At 37.4% G+C, this 19,780-nt stretch overlaps 1 protein-coding gene across 2 annotated transcripts in view; it reads left to right on the top strand.

Moving 5' to 3' along the window:
- The first annotated feature begins 41 nt into the window (after positions 1-41).
- Positions 42-19,780, top strand: part of C13H1orf112 (chromosome 13 C1orf112 homolog) — a 49,775-nt gene continuing 30,036 nt past the window's right edge. For both annotated transcript variants that reach the window (XM_043484842.1, XM_043484843.1), the window contains exons 1-8: positions 42-225; positions 5,748-5,787; positions 6,987-7,075; positions 8,470-8,574; positions 9,073-9,213; positions 9,993-10,158; positions 13,027-13,111; positions 14,738-14,876. In XM_043484842.1, coding sequence (XP_043340777.1) covers positions 115-225; positions 5,748-5,787; positions 6,987-7,075; positions 8,470-8,574; positions 9,073-9,213; positions 9,993-10,158; positions 13,027-13,111; positions 14,738-14,876 — 876 coding nt within the window. In that variant the 5' untranslated portion in view covers positions 42-114. The remainder of the gene's footprint in view (positions 226-5,747; positions 5,788-6,986; positions 7,076-8,469; positions 8,575-9,072; positions 9,214-9,992; positions 10,159-13,026; positions 13,112-14,737; positions 14,877-19,780) is intronic.

The following is a 19,780-nucleotide window of genomic DNA, read 5'->3' as shown; positions in this document are numbered from 1 at the left end:
AAGGCGGAGCCGTTCCTCTCTATGGTCTTGGTTCGCAAGGCCTGCCGGGACTGTGGGAGTTTCCGGTCTTGGCTCTGGCGGGAGTGTTTTGAAGCTTTGGTGCTGGGCGAAAGCATGTCTCAGGAACGCGCTGTCCCGGCGAGCGCGATTCCACTGGAAGAAATAAGTAGCTGGCCGGAGGAACTATGCCGCCGGGAATTGCCGTCTGTCCTGCCTCGGCTCCTTATATCCTTTATTGTCATTTCCACCTGGAGAGGGCTGTGGGGCCGGTCTCCAACCTTCTGTCTCATCTAACCCGCTTTCGGGCCTTGTTGGGTCCATGCGGCTTCAACCTTCTCCTCTCTCTGTTGACAGCGAGATGAGTAAGCGAGGAAATGAAGGGCGAGCGAGAGCCGTGGGTGCTGAAGCCAAAGTACGCTTGGCTTTGGCGTTGGGAGGGCTCTTGGGTGTTCTTACAATGGTTTTTGGCAGTGGATATGGCGTTTTCTTCCACTGCTCTGGGCCTTCAAGTTGCTTAGTACGTGCAATTAACTGTGATTACTTTTGCTTGGTGGAGATCGGGAGAGACAGGAACTTAGCCTTGAGCTGTAAGGTGAGCCGACTCTGGATGAAGTAGAGGAGAGCGAGATACTCCGAGCGCTCATCTCTAAAATGGGTGGTGAAAGTGAATACCTTCCTCCACTATTTTGAGAATCAAATTAAAAGGCGTAGTTCTGCCATGGTACCAGGTCTGTAAAAGATGTTAAGCAAATTCAAATGTTATTCCCGTCCGGTTTTCAAACCTCTTGGTTTATTGCTGGTGAGGAGTTGCTTCGTTTACTAATTGGCTTTCATGTGCTGCGTTTGAGGTACTCCGTTCAGGTGCAGACCATTTAGTACTTGAATCCCTTTTTGATTGTAAAACATTTACAATCAATCATTGTTGAGGCCTGGCCCCTCATGTTAAAGGGTAAGTTTTTTTTTTTTTTTTAAACAGCTTTGAGCACAGAAAACTTAAAACTGCACTCAAAAACAAGAGCCTCACTTGAGACATTCTGAACACTGCACAAATAATTTTTTACAGATAAAGCCAAATGTAGATATTACTGTCACAAAGAAATCATTCACCTGGACAATGTCAAAATCGCACTTCGGTGCCAAAAGCCTTTCTTAGTTGTGCCGATATGGAATTTCTGTCCTAAAAGATTTTTGATTTCTGCAGCTAATAACCGTTCTTCTCAAAAACTTTTGCAGTGTACATAATACATTGCAGGCAGGGTGTTAGGCTTGGGGGGAACAAAGAACATGGTTCCTCCTTCCCCACCTCAAGCTCATATGGGATTTCAGTAATTGAAAGTAAAAATTTTTATTCCCGCCCCCCCCCCGCCCAAAAAAAAAAAGAAAAAGTCTGCATTCCCTCCTGGTTTTCATCTCAAACTTAAAATTCAAAAGAACCAAAACCTGTTCTTTTGATGAAATTTTAAGTTTCATCTCAAAATTTGAAAGAACCAAAACCCCTAGGCTTCTTAAACGGTTTCACAAGCCAAAACCTTTAATCAAGTTCTTTCATTTCTGCCCTCAGACTGTATTTTGAATCCATCATCCCCGTTTCCTGCCACTGCTCCAAGCCCCCATAACCTCTCATCTGGGCTGTAGTTAATAGTTCTCTTGCTTCTACTCATGCCCTTTTATAATCTCTCCAATAAAAGTTCAGATTGAAAAACATGTCATTTCCTTTTTAAAGCACCCCTTACCACAAGGGCTTCTTAACAAATTAGGAATAAAACCTAAACTTTTACTTTCAAGTCTCCTCATGTTCGAAGCCTTGTCCTCCTCCTTAGCTCACTACATTCTAACCAGAGATACATGAAGCTCACCTGCCTTAGGATCTTCATGTTTGTTGATGTTCCATGTAGCTCTCCCAGCCTTTGGTAGGTCTCATTATTCAGGTTTCAGCTCAAATGTCACGTAAGCCCTTTTCAGAGCCCTCAGTTTTAGGTGGTTTCCCCAAACCCAGTCAGTAATACTCATCACATTGCTCTGTTCAGTTTTCTAAAGAGCAGTCAGATCGTTAATAGAAATTATGCTGTTTGCTTTGTTTTCTTTTTGCTTTTCCTCACTACACTGTAAAGTTCATAAAGGCAGGAATTTTGTTTTCACCGCATTGTCTCCAGCACTTAGAATAGTTCCTGGCACATAGTAATCATTCAGTGAAGGGCTAAAAAATTTTGTCATGTTTTAAAACAGCATGAAGTCTCATTATATAATTTTTGTTTTTCAGCTTTTGGTTTTACTACAGCACTTTTCAACAAATGAAAGAAATTTTCTATAAATCCACAGTCCTGTCACCAAACATAATTATTTTTATCTTTTGCATTTTGCATGTTATTTTTCAGTCTCTGCCTGCTTGTCTGTATAACCATAACTTAAGTTTAAATTTTGGAAGAGGCTAAATTTTTTTTTTAACCTTTTCTAAAATTTATCCACGAGGCAGATTCTTCTCTGAACTAAAATGAATTAATGACCATGCCTCATTTTGATTGCTGCTGTAAGATATGTAGTTGCAAAGTGAGATTTCAGAAGAAGAATGACTTCTTATATTACTGTATTGGGGTTGTGGTGTTTTAATTTTTAAGATTGACACATGCTTTAATAATTCATATTATTTTTATAGTAAAAACTTTCTAACAATCATTCTTAATGGTTTGAAAGTATACAGTTTATAATGTGGTTACTGTTGATGTTTACAGTGCACATAGGATAGTTTATTATCACATATTTGTAAGCTCCTATTTGCAGAAGAGTTTCAGTCTGATAAGGTGATAAGATAGATATGCTAATAACATGAAAAGAGGGTAGAAAATGATCCCTGACAGGTGTAGATACAGTACTATAGAAGTGCTAAGGGGAAAGAAATTTATTTCAGAAACCAGAAACCATGGATTATTATGGGCTGTTTCTCATCTGTCAGAAATGTCATAATTACATATAGTTTGAAGAGATAAGTTTATCCTTGAGCGTTTTGAAAATACTTCCTTAAAGTATTTTCATTCTATTCTTTGCTAGCCTAATAAGCATTACTTTTTTAAAAGCGAAATTAAGCCAGTAATTTGAGTCTAATTTTAGTCTCTTACTATCATTGCTTAAACTTCAAGAAAGATCTTTTGAAAATCTATTCTCAGTAGTGAATATCTTACTTCAGTTTAGTGGCTCACATGTCCAACTCTTTGAGACCCCATGGACTGCAGCACGCCAGGCCTCCCTGTCCATCAGCAACTCCCGGAGTCCGCCCAAACTCATGTCCATTGAGTCAGTGATGCTGTCTAACCATCTCATCCTCTGTCGTCCCCTTCTCCTCCTGCCCTCAATCTTTTCCAGCATCAGGGTCTTTTCAAATGAGTTAGCTCTTCACATCAGGTGGCCAAACTTTGTAGTTTCAGCTTCAACATCAGTCCTTCCAGTGAACATTCAGGACTGATCTCCTTTAGAATGGACCGGTTGGATCTCCTTGCAGTCCAAGGGACTCTCAAAGAATCTTCTCTAACACCACAGTTCAAAAGCATCAGTTCTTTGGCGCTCAGCTTTCTTTATAGTCCAACTCTCACATCCATACATGACTACTGGAAAAACCATAGCTTTGACTAGATGGACCTTTGTTGGCAAAGTAATGTCTCTGCTTTTTAATATGCTGTCTAGGTTGGTCATAGCTTTTCTTCCAAGGAGTCTTTTAATTTCATGGCTGCAGTCACCATCTGCAGTGATTTTGGAGCCCCCCAAAATAAAATCTGTCACTGTTTCCACTGTTTCTCCATCTATTTGCCATGAAGTGATGGGACCAGATGCCATGATCTTAGTTTTCTGAATGTTGAGCTTTAAGCCAATTTTTTCACTCTCCTCTTTCACTTCCATCAAGAGGCTCTTTAGTTCCTCTTCACTTTCTGCCATAAGGGTGGTGTCATCTGCATATCTGAGGTTATTGACATTTCTCCCGACAGTCTTGATTCCAGCTTGTGTTTCATCCAGCCCGGCATTTCTCATGATGTACTCTGCATATAAGTTAAATAAGCAGGGTGACAATATACAGCCTTGACGTACTCCTTTTCTCATTTGGAATCAGTCTGTTGTTCTGTTTCCAGTTCTAACTGTTGCCTTCTGACCTGCGTACAGATTTCTCAAGAGGCAGGTCAGGTGGTCTGTATTCCCATCTCTCGAACAATTTTCCATAGTTTATTGTGATCCACACAGTCAAAGGCTTTGGCATAGTCAATAAAGCAGAAATAGATGTTTTTCTGGAACTCTCTTGCTTTTTCAATGATCCAGTGGATGTTGGCAATTTGATCTCTAGTTTCTCTGCCTTTTCTAAAACCAGCTTGAACATCTGGAAGTTCACGGTTCATGTATTGTTGAAGCCTGGCTTGGAGAGTTTTGAGCATTACTTTACTAAGGTGTGAGATGAGTGCAATTGTGCAGTAGTTTGAGCATTCTTTGGCTTTGCCTTTCTTAGGGATTGGAATGAAAACTGAACTTTTCCAGTCCCATGGCTGCTGCTGAGTTTTCCAAATTTGCTGGCATATTGAGTGCAGCACTTTCACAGCATCATCTTTTAGGATTTAAAATAGCTCAACTGGAATTCCATCACCTCCACTAGCTTTGTTCGTAGTGATGCTTCCTAAAGCCCACTTGACTTCACATTCCAGGATGTCTGGCTCTAGGAGAGTGATCACACCATCGTGATTATCTGGGTCATGAAGATCTTTTTTGTTCTGTGTATTCTTGCCACCTCTTCTTAGTATCTTCTGCTTCTGTTAGGTCCATACCATTTCTGTCCTTTATTGAGTCCATCTTTGCATGAAATGTTCCTTTGGTGTCTCTAATTTTCTTGAAGAGATCTCTAGTCTTTCCCATTCTGTTGTTTTCCTATATTTCTTTGCACTGATCACTGAGAAAGGCTTTCTTATCGCTCCTTTCTGTTCTTTGGAACCCTGCATTCAAATGGGATTATCTTTCCTTTTCTCCTTTGCTTTTTGCTTCTCTTCTTTTCACAGCTATTTGTAAGGTCTCCTCAGACAGCCATGTTGCTTTTTTGCATTTCTTTTTCTTGGGGATGGTCTTGATCCCTGTCTCCTGTACAATGTCATGAACCTCCGTCCATAGTTCATCATGCACTCATGTCTATCAAATTTAGTCCCTTAAATCTATTTCTCACTTCCACTGTATAATCGTTAGGGATTTGATTTAGGTCACCTGAATGGTCTAGTGGTTTTCTCTACTTTCTTCAATTTAAGTCTGAATTTGGTAATAAGGAGTTATGATCTGAGCCACAGTCAGCTCCCAGTCTTGTTTTTGCTGACTATATAGAGCTTCTCCATCTTTGGCTGCAAAGAATATAATCAATCTGATTTCAGTGTTGACCATCTGGTGATGTCCATGTGTAGAGGCTTCTCTTGTTTTGTGGGAAGAGGGTGTTTGCTATGACCAGTGCATTCTCTTGGCAGAACTCTGTTAGCCTTTGCCCTGCTTCATTCTGTACTCCAAGGCCAAATTTGCCCGTTACTCCAGGTGTTTCTTGACTTCCTTCTTTTGCATTCCAGTCCCCCATAATGAAAAGGACATCTTTTTTGGGTGTTAATTCTAGAAGGTCTTGTAGGTCTTCATAGAACCATTCAACTTCAGCTTCTTCAGCGTTACTGGTCGGGGCGTAGACTTGGATTACTGTGATATTGAATATCTTAATACTATAATACTAGTATCCTCCTTAATTTTTTTACTCTATGTATCAGCATTCTGACAGTTGGATCGAGCATACTCGTAAGTAAAATTGTCTTAATTGTATGATTGCTTTGATGTCATTAAAACATGATTCCCACATCTCAGTACAGTTTCATATTCCCTTTAAATTTATTCTCTATTGTTGTGTTACAACATTTATAATCTAATGTAGTGTTACAACATTTTGTTACTTAAAATGACCAATTCTCTCAAATTATAGTACTTAAAAAGTTTTAAATTTCAGTCTGCATAGATACCAAAAGTGTTCTATTTGATAACGTGTGATAAGCACAATGTACATTTTAAATATTAGTTGTTAAGCTGGTTAGACCTATAAAAAACATAATTTATAGTCTACTGAATAACCTTCAACCTCTTTGTACATGTAGTGTCAGAAAATACTTTCTAAGTTACAAAAAGCTAGTTGTTTAGGCATGACAAATTTGTTATTTGGAAAAGTTGACTTTATCTTCATCTGTCTTTATTACTCTTACTTGATGTGATTTACTTATTTACTTAGAAGAGGTACAGAATTAAGACTATCCTTTCTAGTTTACCCATATATTTTGAGTTCTTTTCTATTTACATTTCACTTGATTGTGGAATATTTGCTTACAATCTTGAACCTATGTGCTGCATATGGGATATGGAGTCTAATTTTTTTTTAAGTAACAGTTATTTTTTTAATCTTGAGGTTAAGAGTTATGCACATTCAGTATAGAAAATTTGTTAACATGCAGAAAAACAGAATAATAAAACAATTATGAATCTGAAATATTTAAGATTTTGGCATAAGACATCCTCATCTTGATTCTGTATATTCCTGCCAGCCTATCTGTATTATTCTTTGTGTATACATGTTTATGTATATTAAAATTAGAATTATACCATTTGAAAGTCTTCATTTTAGCTTAAAGTATTGTGGACAGTTTATCATAGTTTTACATGATCTCTAACAAATGTTTTAATGATCTCAGATCCTATTCAGTAGATGTACCTCATCCATTAACTGATCCTCAATTACTGGACATATATGTTGGTTTTTTTTTTTTTAATTTTGCTATTATTTCAGGTTATTTAATTGTTAATAGTTTCTCTAATAGACTATGGCATTTTGAAACTATTCAAGGCTTTTGGTTGGTATTACTTACATATGCTTGCATTGGGAAGGGGTAGTAATCTTTGTTAGCTGATGTGACTTAATATGTTACAAAATATGTTACTATTTTCTTTTATAGAAATTCTGAAAATTATTGTGGAAATGTTTTTACCTCATATGAACCACCTGACATTGGAACAGACTTTCTTTTCACAAGTGCTGCCAAAGGTATAGTACTATTATTATCTTAATCAATCTACATGTTATCAAGGCTGTTAAAATCTAGCCTCAGTTTTAGGCCATTTATTCTTAATTTCTTAATGTATCACATGCTTGAAATACAAATAAAACTGTTAAAAATGATTTCATGTGAGAATATAATGATGTTAGTGTGATTGTTAGGTGAATAAACAACTTATGTTTTCGGAGAATATGGATTTTTTACTAATTGAATTTTTATTATTTGTAGTTAATTTTAAAGCTTTTAGTTACTTTTAAAGCTAATCATTGAAAATTGGGATGGATGATGGAGTTAGTTAAGTCTCTTTTTGTATCTTCTCTGTACAGTTTATTAATAATTGTTAAATTTCATTGTCTGGAAAAATGAAACCAAAATTTATCAAAGCAGCCTTAGAATAAAAATGGCTGGAATATTGGTAAAATTAAGTAAATTAAGAGAAAGCATCAAATTCACCACTGCATTGCCTTTTAGATATATGAGGTATACCTTTTCTCTGAAAAGCAGAGTCATTACTTTTTTTTTTATTATGAGAACTAAAGGTACTTTGCTGACAAAATGAAACTTTTTTTTTTTGTGATAACTTATCTTTTATTAGAATGGACTTCTAAGTTTAGTTTTAAAGCAAATAGTTATCAAACTCCTTTTACTCATCCACTCGGTTCTCTAAAAAGATTCTTAAAATTTCTTCTTGATACCAAAAAAACAGGTCCAGCTAACATGGATGAAAAGGAGATGTTAACAGGCCTAAGGGAAACAATACCCTCTTTAATTACAGTGTGTTGTCAACTGTGATTATTCTTGTAGTGTAGTGTTTAGGCCACTTAACTTGTTTAGATCTTAATCTGGTTAACTTTTCAGACAAAAACACTTAGTTCTGAGGTCAGTACTGGGTCTCCAATCTAGGAATGGTGTTTTGAGTTGGTCAGAAATGGAAACTGGTTAGAAAACAAGTGAATAGGTAATTCACAGATTCATTATCACTACCAGAAAATATCCTTTTAATGTTCACATGGATGTTGATTGGTTAAGATCATCATCTTTTATTTCTTTAAGTGTAAGAAGAGCACTTTTGTTACAACACCAAAAAGTGAACTTTGAGTGATTTCTTTATGGATGTTGTTACAGAAATGGAAGACATCAGTTTTTGTTGAAGACTTTGTATTTTTCAAAGAGATTCTATTGTGAAAATACTGTACAAAAAATACTATATATATACACACACACACATACTATTAACTTTATTAGGTACAGTTGTTATACTGGACAATATTCTGTGGCTATTAATAATGCAAAATCAAGTCAATTTTTTTCTTGAACGGTGTGTCTTTCCTTTTCTAGTGATTTCTATTACTGCTGTTTATGACCTGCTTTGTTTTCACAGACCGTGAGATTATTTGATGACATGATGTATGAGATAACCAGTCAAGCCAGAGAACTGTCAAGCCAAAATTTAGAAATCCAGAGCACTCTAAGAAATATTTTACAAGTAAGTCAAGTATATTAGGAAGGGGGGGTGGGGCAGAACTTCAAGAGTGTGAGGATTTTTATACTAATATTAGCTGTATACTCTTTATATAATGGCCCAATGCTAGAATTAAATTTATAGAATTAAAGATATAAAGATATTGCAAAAGGCATAAATGAATTTTTATACAATTTTGTGCTTAATGAACATCTAAACTTGAATAAGTTTAGACAAGTAGTAAACTAGTGTAAGACAAATAGAATCAAGATATCACGCCCTATCTATAATTCCAAGTCATATGCGTAGAACACCTGCCATATACTTTGATGAGTGGGTTAGTATGCCAGCTTCTTTTTTTTAACCAAATAGCTAGCCAGTTTTAACATTTGTAATTCTGATAGACTAAAGTTATGTGTAAGGAGGAACAGAGGGTCTGTTTTGTTCATTGCTATATCCCGAGTACACCGTTTAGATGCACAGAAAATATGTTCTGAGTGAAACTTCTTTCTTTATTTCCAGACAATGGTACAGCTATTAGGAGCTCTTACTGGATGTGTTCAGCATGTCTGTGCCACTCAGGAATCCGTCATTCTGGAAAACATTCATAGTCTTCCCTCCTCAGTCCTACATGTAATCAAAAGTACATTTGTCCATTGTAAGGTGAGTAATGGGTCTAAGTACAGTTTAAATGGCCTAGAATCCATGAGCAAAGGGCCTGAGTTTGTGGTGTTTATAATATTTGTTCATAAGCTTACATTTAACCTGTATTATTGCAATGGATTTTTCCACAGAGCAAACAGCATGTATGTAAATATTTGTTTCAAAATAAGTAGTTATAGAGAAATCTTAACAAAGGGGGCTCTTGCAGTTTCGTTGTTGTTGTCTTATTCTATTTCCTCTTGGTAAGGAAAGAAGGGATATGGATTCATGTTAAGCCACAGGGATCCTGAAATAGTTCTGTCGTGGCATTGGTGACTCAGGTGAATTCCTTAACAATTAGGTGCCTATAAAAGGACCTTGACCTTTATTTAGTCCTGTGGCAGCTTTAAAGCAGAAAAGCTGGCCTAAGATTTGTAGGTCACAGGGAGTTTTGATAATGCTGTTTGTTGGGTGAATGCACATCTCTAGTTATCTAATCCTTCTCTTTTGTGATAGGGTAGTAAGATGTCATGCCATGGACTTAATGTTATTAATCTCCTTTCTCCTTTTTTGTTCTATATTTGTAAGATCTTAGAAGTTAGAGATTGTATTTTATACATGCCTGCATCTCTCAAAGTACACTATATATGATGAAAGTTCATTAAGCATTTCTTTAATGAATGAATGTCATTCAGTAAAAATATTAAATTTATAAGCTCTGATAGAATGAGTTAAAATAAATTTGGCTCTTGAGCGTTCTCTGATTTACTTTTTTCCTCTTGTTATTTCTTTGTGATCAGAATAGTGAATCTGTCTATTCTGGGCGTCTACACCTAGTCGCAGACCTTCTGCAGGCTCTTTTTAAGGAAGCCTATTCTCTTCAGAAGCAGCTCATGGAACTGCTGGATATGGTGTGCATGAACCCTTTAATAGATGAGCAAGTTGATATCTTGAATATGGTAGTAGGTGAGTGAGGAAAACTTACTACTTAGTATGTGGTGTATATTGACTATAAACCATGCATCAACTAAATTATTGAACCCAATCATTGTTTCTCATTAATGACTCATGATATTAAATGTCTAAAAAAATTTAAATCCTACCCAATAAACTTTTAATCTTTTCAATTTTTAGATTTTGTGAAGTTGATATTTGATGCATTAACATAGATTTATATATTTAGTCTAGTGATTTTCCCTACTTTCTTCAATTTAAGTCTGAATTTGGCAATAAGGAGTTCATGATCTGAGCCACAGTCAGCTCCTGGTCTTGTTTTTGCTGACTGTATAGAGCTTCTCCATCTTTGGTTGCAAAGAATGTAATCAATCTGATTTTGGTATTGACCATCTGGTGATGTCCACTGCTTTATTGACTACACCAAAGCCTTTGACTGTGTGGATCACAATAAACTGTGGAAAATTATTCAAGAGATGGGAATACCAGACGACCTTACCTGCCTCCTGAGAAATCTGTATGCATGTCAAGAAGGAACATTTAGAACTGGACATGGAACAACAGACTGGTTCCAAATAGGAAAAGGAGTACATCAAGGCTGTATATTGTCACCCTGCTTATTTAACTTATATGCAGAGTACATCTTGTGAAATGCTGGGCTGGATGAAGCACAAGCTGGAATCAAGATTGCTGGGAGAAATATCAATAACCTCAGATATGCAGGTGACACCACTCTTATGGCAGAAAGTGAAGAAGAACTAAAGAGCCTCTTGATGAAAGTGAAAGAGGAGAGTGAAAAAGTTGGCTGAAAGTTTGACATTCAGAAAACTAAGATCATGGCATCTGGTCCCATCACTTCATGGCAAATAGGTGGGGAAACAATGGAAATAGTGAGAGACTTTATTTTCTTGGGCTCCAAAATCACTGCAGATGGTGACTGCAGCCATGAAATTAAAAGATGCTAAGTCCTTGGAAGAAAAGCTATGACCAACCTAGAGAGCATATTAAAAAGCATAGACATTACTTTCCCAACAAAGGTCCGTCTAGTGAAAGCTATGGTTTTTTCAGTAGTCATGTATGGATGTGAGAGTTGGACTATAAAGAAAGCTGAGCACAGAAGAATTGATGCTTTTTGAACTGTGGTGTTGGAGAAGACTCTTGGGAGTCTCTTGGACTTCAAGGATATCCAAGCAGTCCATCCTAAAGGAAATCAGTCCTGAATATTCATTGGAAGGACTGATGCTGAAGCTGAAACTCCAATATGCTGGCCACCTGATGTGAAGAACTGACTCATTTGAAAAGACCCTGATGCTGGGAAAGATTGAAGGTGGAAGGAGAAGGGGACGACAGAGTATGAGATGGTTGGATGGCATCACCGACTCAATGGACATGAGTTTGAGTAAGCTCCAGGAGTTGGTGATGGTCTGTACTGCAGTCCATGGGGTCGTACAGAGTCAGAGACAACTGAGCAACTGAACTGAATTGATATATTTAGTCAATGTTCAAAGTAGGTTGTGTCTCCACAATGATTAGCAAAGAAAGCTGTGCAACCTTGTACCTTTTAAAGCAGTAGCTTTCAGAATTTTTAAGCCATAAATTCATAGTAAGAAAGTTTTCATTCCTTCCTGAAACACATATAATTACATATGTATGTGTATGTTTGTGCATGTGTATGTATATACTACATTTATTTATTATACATGAAATAATGTACTCTTATTATAGGCTATTTCATTTTTAAAAAGTACTGATTGCTCCTTCATTAATTTTATCACTTGCCAAATGCATCATGACCTAGAGTTTAAGAAACAATACTCTGTAAGGGCAAAGGTTGCATTCATAACTTCAGCATAAGGAGAATAAGTTGGTTTTGTACAGTATTATAAGGTACCTTTTGCTCTGTAAAACCACCCCCCAAATCTATTATATGGAAGCAACTACTAGGGAGTTCCTTGGGGGTCCAGTGATTAGGACTTGGGGCTCTCACTGCCAGGGCCTGTGTTCAGTCCCTGGTGAGGGACTGAAAATCCTGCAAGCTGAGTGGCACAGCCCCCCCCCCAAAAAAAAGAAAAAGAAAGCAATTACTTTTTCATTTATTCACAGTTCTGAGTATTTTTAGGCTGGGCTGAGGTGGGACAAGATTTCTCTGCTTCACAGGGTGTAACTGGCTCACCTGGGTGTTTGTGGCCATTGACCTTGCTCATGACTGGTTATGAGCAGAGGGAGGAATAATGTGCTGAGTCAGCTATGTGTACCCCATCATCCAGCAGGTTAGCCTGGGATCAGCTACCTGCTGATAGCCTCAGGGGTTGTCAGAGCAGCAAGAGAGGACAGGCCCCAGTAGTCAGGCACTTTAAGGTCTTTGCGTGCTTTACGTTTATTTTTGTCCTGTTGACCAAAGTAAGTTATGTGGCCATGCCTGGGGTCTGTGGAAGGGAACTGCTCAAGCTCATGGACACCGAAAGGGGGTTTATTGTGCTTATTTTTACAAATTATCTACTGCAGACAGAGTAGAAGCAGTAATAAATACTGTACAGATTTGTTTTGATTCTTCTTTGTTAGGTTTTCTTTCCTTAGCAATATATCATTTTTTGTTAGAATATCTGCAGAATATCTCAGTTATAATAGAGCACAAATTTTATTCCACTGAACATTTTTCATTTTATTTAGGTCATAGAGTAGCTATAAGCATCAAACTTAATTTTCCATATTTTATATAAACTAAGTCAAAAGTGTGACACTTTCACTAATTATTTTGACATAATTTTTTAAAATTTTATTGCTTATTTTAACAAATATTAAGATCATTCATTAGATATTTTTAAACTCACTCCATATAATATTTCAATGTCCTAAGAGTTCTGTTCTCTTTCCTTGTAGTTATTCATTCATTGTTGGATATCTGCTCTGTTATTTCCAGTATGGACCATGCATTTCATGCCAATACTTGGAAATTTATAATTAAGTAAGTTTTTGTTTTGTTTTTACTTTATGTAATGTATTTTCTATATCCAAAGTCTTAATTAAGACTTTGTTTTAAGTCTAAGTTTTCTTAGATTGCATTTAAAACATTTTGTGTGGGTTTGTGTAATATTTACTGACACTGCTCTCTGATAATCCAGATATTGTACATGTAACTCCCAAACTAAATCTTACTTATTTATCCTGCCATCTCTAAAATTAAAAAAAAGTTCTACTCAGTTAGCTAGTACATCTGAAATAATAGGGCATGGGGTCTTAACCACTTGCCTACTGCTACTGGTGTTTAACTATCAACTATCCTTTTTCCAGGCTTAGGTAAGTTAATTAGAGCTGAATACAATCCCCTCATTATATGCTTTTGAGTTAAGTTTAATTTCATTTATAATTTTAACTAGAACATTGTGTGAGGTTACTAGGGAGAGTGTCCATAGCATTCATCAGATACTTGGGGGTGGGAGGAAGTATAATTGAGATGTGAAAATGGTTAAGAACCTCTACTTTATACATATGCATAAAACATTAAAGATCAGTGTAATACTTTCAGGTCTTGGGTGCTTTTCTTGCACCAGGTCGTTCCATTGCCAACAAGTAATAAATAGTGCAGTGGTTAAAAGTGTCAACTCACAGCCATGCTGCAGATACTTGAATCCTTTCTGAAATCACTTATCCTCCGGAAGTCCTAGGCAAGTTAGTTAACTTCTCTGAGCCTTAGTCTGCTCATCTGAAAATGGAAGTTATAACAAAAGCACCTTCTTTATGGGCATATAGTGAGAATTAATTGAGTTTATCAGTGTGAAATGCTTGGAACTCTGCAAGGCACATAGTGAGTGCTCAATGAGTTAGTCATACTACCATCACCATCAGGGCTTCCCAGGTGGTACAGCAGTAAACAATCCTGCCAATGCAGGAGACGCAGGTTTGATCCCTGGTCCAGCAAGATCCCCCGGAGAAGCAAATGGCGACCCACCCAAGTGTTCTTGCCTGGAGAATCCCATAGATTGAGGAAGCTGGTGGGCTACAGTCCGTAGAGTCGCAGAGTCAGACGTGATTGAGCAACTGAGCACACATGCCATCACTATCAAATGTCGTCTACTCTTGCCGACTTCTGATTCATTTTCTATTCTTTATTCAGACTGATCTGCTTCTAAAAATGTCAATCAAAGCATGTCATTCTACTGCTTGAAATCCATCCAAGTTAGAGTAGATGTCTCTGTTGCAGCACCCTGAACTTCTCCACCTTAGCATTTGTCACAGCTGCAATCAATCAATTATTCTTACATTATTTAATCTTCTTTCTTGTGCTAGACCAGAAATTCCATACAGACAGGGCAGAGATTGTGTCTTTTCATTCACTCCTCTATCTCCAGGCCCTCACAGACTCCAGTGTATAGTAAGAGTTCAATTAATATTTTATAAGGAGAAATTAAAAATTAGCAATTTAAACTAATATGACAACTTCAGAGGTAAAGTCAGCATGTCTTAATTATGCCATGTCTATTATAAATGATGCATTTTGATTTTTTATATGTTCTTTCAAATCATGTTTTTATGGTCCTAAGTTACTTGATGTGTTACTTGTGGTGATTATATTTTCTTTTTATTCATTTAGGCAGAGCCTTAAGCACCAGTCAGTTATAAAGAGTCAGCTGAAACACAAAGATATAATTGCTAGCTTGTGTGAAGACATTCGTTGCTCCTTCCATTCTTGTTTACAGTTAGCTGAGCAGATGATACAGTCAGATGCACAGGTAAAAATATGAGCTGACAGCACTGTGAACAGTAGCTTTTTTTGCTTTGACAGTTATTACTAAACCTTATTTGAATCTATGTATCAGTTTACCAAAATGGGTTTTAATTTGTTTTTGTTTTCAATCTTTGAGATTATTTGAGATTATTTGCAGCCCAGTATTACTTTTCACCCAGAATGTTACATTAGACTCCTGTAACTCCTCTACTTTCATTCCCTCTAAAAAGTCTGTCCCTGCCTTTTTAAATACTCGCTGGTTGGTCAAGACATTCTCCTCAGAATCCTTTCAGTCTTTTCTACTGTTACACAGAAGTCTAATTCCTTAGTGCTGTTTTTATTTAAGGTTGTTTTGATATAGCCACAGTGAACCTTTTCTTCACCAATCCATTGCAACTTGTAGAGAAGCAGTATACAGATGTGCATATGTGTGTGTATCTGTCAGTCTTCTAAACTTGGTTTATACTTATATATATTTATATTGATTTCAAAAAATTATAGTGTTGAATTGGCATCAGTTTTATAAAACAGGTTATATTTTGAAAATTTGTAATATGCTTATTGGGAATGACAGTTTATTTTCCTATAACTATTACGCATAGTCTGTTCTCAGACTAACTCTTTAAAATTTAACTCATAATAGTCCTAAATTATAGGACTGACAGTACTCATGACTTAACAGTTGTAAGTAATAATTTCAATGAGTTGTTATCGTTAAGTTGCTAAGTCGTATCCAACACTTTGCGACACCATGGACTGCAGCACTCCAGACTTTCCTGTCCTTCACTGTCTCCTGGAGTTTGCTCAACTTCATGTCCATTGAGTCAGTGTTGCTATCTAACCATCTCATCCTCTGTCACCCTCTTTTCCTCCTGCCCTCAATCTTTCCCAGTAGCAGGGTCTTGTCCAGTGAAGTGACTCTTTGCATCATTTGGCCAGAGTATTAGAGCTTCAGCATCAGTCCTTTCAATGAATATTCAGGGTTGATTTCCTTTAGGGTTGACTAGTTTGATCTCCTTGCTGTCCAAGGGACTCTCAAGAGTCTTCTCCAACACCACAGTTCAAAAGCATCACTTCTTCAGCCCTCAGGCTTCTTTATGGTCCAACTCTCACATCCATACATAATTACTGGAGAAACCATAGCTTTGATTATATGGACCTTTGTCAGCAAAGTGATGTCTCTGTTTTTTGATACACTGTCTAGGTTTGTCATAGCTTTCCTTCCAGGGGGCAAGCATCTTTTAATTTCATGCCTGCAGTCACTGTCCACAGTGATTTAGAGCACAGTAAAATAAAATTTGTCACTGTTTCCCTGTCTATTTGCCATGAAGTGATGGGACTAGCCAGGCTTCAGCAACACGTGAACCATGAAATTCCAGATGTTCAAGCTGGTTTTAGAAAAGGCAGAGGAACTAGAGATCAAATTGCCAACATCCGCTGGATCATTGAAAAAGCAAGAGAGTTCCAGGAAAACATCTATTTCTGCTTTATTGACTATGCCAAAGCCTTTGACTGTGTGGATCACAATAAACTGTGGAAAATTGTTCGAGAGATGGGACTACAGACCACCTGACCTGCCTCTTGAGAAACCTGTATGCAGGTCAGGAAGCAATGGTTAAAACTGGACATGGAACAACAGACTGGTTCCAAATAGGAAAAGGAGTACATCAAGGCTGTATATTTTCACCCTGCTTATTTATTTAATTTATATGCAGAATACATCATGAGAAACACTGGGCTGAATGAAGCACAAGCTTTGAATCAAGATTGCCGGGAGAAATATCAATAACCTCAGATATGCAGGTGACACCACCCTTATGGCAGAAAGTGAAGAACTAAAGAACCTCTTGATGAAGGTGAAAGAGGAGAGTGAAAAAAGTTGGCTTAAAGCTCAACATTCAGAAAACTAAGATCATGGCATCCGGTCCCATCACTTCATGGCAAATAGGTGGGGAAACAGTGGCTATTTTTTGGGGCTCCAAAATCACTACAGATGGTGATTGCAGCCATGAAATTAAAAGATGCTTACTCCTTGGAAGAAAAGTTATGACCAACCTAGACAGCATATTAAAAAGTAGAGACATTACTTTGTTAGCAAAGGTCCATATAGTTAAGGCTATGGATTTGCCAGTGGTTATGTATGGATGTGAAAGTTGGACTGTGAAGAAAGCTGAGTGCCAAAGAACTGATGCTTTTGAACAGTGGTGTTGGGGAAGACTCTTGAGAGTCCCTTGGACTGCAAGGAGATCCAACCAGTCCACCCTAAAGAAAATCAGTCCTGAATATTCATTGGAAGGACTGATGTTGAAGCTGAAACTCCAATACTTTGGCCACCTGATGCAAAGAACTGACTCATTTGAAAAGACCCTGATGCTGGGAAAGACGGAGAGCAGGTGGAGAAGGGGATGACAGAGGATGAGATGGTTGGATGGCATCACCAACTCAATGGACATGAGTTTGGGTAAACTCTGGGAGTTGGTGATGGACGGGGAGGCCTGGTGTGCTGCAGTTCATGGGGTCGCAAAGAGTCGGACATGACTGAGTGACTGAACTGAACTGATGGGACTAGATGCCATGATCTTAGTTTTTTGTATGTTGAGTTTTAAGCCTCCTTTTTCACTTTCCTTTTCACCTTCATAGAGGCTCTTTAGTTCCTCTTTGCCTTCTGCCATTAGAGTGCCATGAGGTTCATATCTCTCCTGGCAATCTTGACTCCAACTTGTGATTCATCCAGCCTGGCATTTCACATGGTGTACTCTGCACAGAAGTTAAATAAATTCAATGGTAAATGAGTTAAATATTTTTCCATAGGATAAGAATAACATCTCTTCCTGTCATAGACCTGTGAATGGATACAGGAAATTCCTTTGTCCGTAGTTCTTTGCCCAGCAACTGTGGGAGTGGGCGTGTGAGGATTCATTCAGTTCCTAAACACTGGTCAGGGATGATCTGGAAATAGTGACCTAGAGGAGGGTGGGAAGTTTGAAAAGGGCTTCTGAAATTGGTAAGAGGGAGTGTGGAGTAGCTTTAGGAAGGGGCAAGCCCTTTCCTTCTTGCTTCTCTTCTTTTTATCTATCCTCTCCTTCCATCCCTTTTTTCCCTTTCTGTCCCCACTTCCTTCATTTACCCTTTCTGATTCCCCTCACCTTGCTGAAAGGAGAAGGTATTTGCTTAACTATCCTGTGTCAGTGGCAGGAAAGATGCTCCTTTTTCCACCTTTATCCTGTACATTTATATCCTCCACCGCAGCCTCCTCTTTTCCCAATTTCTATCGTGCTTATATTGACACCACAGATCCCCAGTTAGTACTTACTCAGAGAGTAAGATTAGACAGCTTCCTTGGAGAGGAGTGAGATGGAGAAAGCTGGAGCCACAGTATAGTCTGTAGAGGAAGAGGAAAGAGAAGTCCTGAGGATGCCTGATCAGGACGGCTGTTTGTACCTGAGGTATATAAGTTCAGTGCATATAAACTCCTTGTATATGAAAATCAGAGAATCGTAAACTTTCCTAACTGTCCAAGTAGACTTTCATGTTTTTCCTTACTTGTTTTTCTTTATTTATTTGGGATTCATAAGTGTAACTAGCACTACTTACTGCTGTCCATTGCCTGAAATGGAGCTTTGAAAAAGTCTCTGTAGTTTCTCCATTCTTAAGTCTAAATGTTAAATAGCAGTGCCCTCTGCTGTTTACTATTGATACTTATTGAGGAATCAAACTGTTTCATTAAACTCTACCAAGCAGTTTTTTCACCTTGTTTTTAAAAACATCAGAAGGAAACCACTAGATTTCATAGGTAGTATGCTGTTTATGGAAGTATATAGATGTATGAGTCCCTGAATTATGTAGCTGAGGCAACTATATAACAAATGATCACAAATGACTGCAAATCAGGTGGCAGATTTATTCACTCACAGTTCTAGAGGATAGATCTCTGAAACATATCAGCAGGACCTTGTTCACTTGCAGACTCTGTGGGAGAGTCCGCTGCATCCTCTCTCTCAGTTTCTGCAGTCACTGGCATTCCTGGACTTGTAGTCTCTGCTGCCATCCTCTTCTCTCCTTGTCTCTTCACATTATCTTCATAATAAGGACACCAGTCATGCTAGATTAAATGCACATCCTACTTCAGTATGACCTCATCTTAACTAATTACATCTGCAATGTCCCTCCTTCCAAATAAAGTCACATCTGGGGTTTGGGGCATTAGGACTTCAACCTGTCTTTTTAGGAGACACAGTTCAACCCATGGCAGCTCCTATAATGGATACTTTTTCTCTCTTAAGTCTTGAACATGGTTTCAAAATGAACGATTATATATAGACTTTGTAACAAGCTTTTTCCATCACCAGTAATTTAGATGGGGAAAATTTAGATATAAATTTGTACTATAATTCCTACTTTTGCTGATGTAATGCTTATAGAAAGTTATACTCAGAAAAACTCATTTTAAAATCTGTTGCCTACAGTTGGATTTATTCCTCACTACATTTAGATTTTATCAGTATTTTTCTTTTATCAGTACTTTAAAGAAAGGAAGAATGGCTCAATATTTTGAAACATTAAACACATAGCACACATTTAAAAATAATAATAGAAAAAAAAAATAATAGGATTATACAAATTGTTTTACAGCTTGATTTTTTACTGAATCTATCTTGAGGCTCTCTGTATCCTTGAGGGTATGTCTACCCACTTCTTTTTAATAGCTCTATGCCACTACAGTTTATGAATATACCTTGGATTTATTTAACCATTCTCCAGCTAATGGAGAATGGTTCATTTCAATTTTCACGACATAAGAAAGGTTACATTGCATTCCTATGCTGGTATTTCAATAGAATATATTTCCAGAAGTGGAATTGCTACTGGGTCAAGGAGTTTTAATGCTCAAGCTTTTTAATAATAATA

The sequence above is a fragment of the Cervus canadensis genome, chromosome 13 (genome assembly GCF_019320065.1).
Source record: "Cervus canadensis isolate Bull #8, Minnesota chromosome 13, ASM1932006v1, whole genome shotgun sequence".
Lineage (NCBI taxonomy): Eukaryota > Metazoa > Chordata > Mammalia > Artiodactyla > Cervidae > Cervus > Cervus canadensis.
This window is presented reverse-complemented; position numbering and strand designations above follow the sequence as displayed.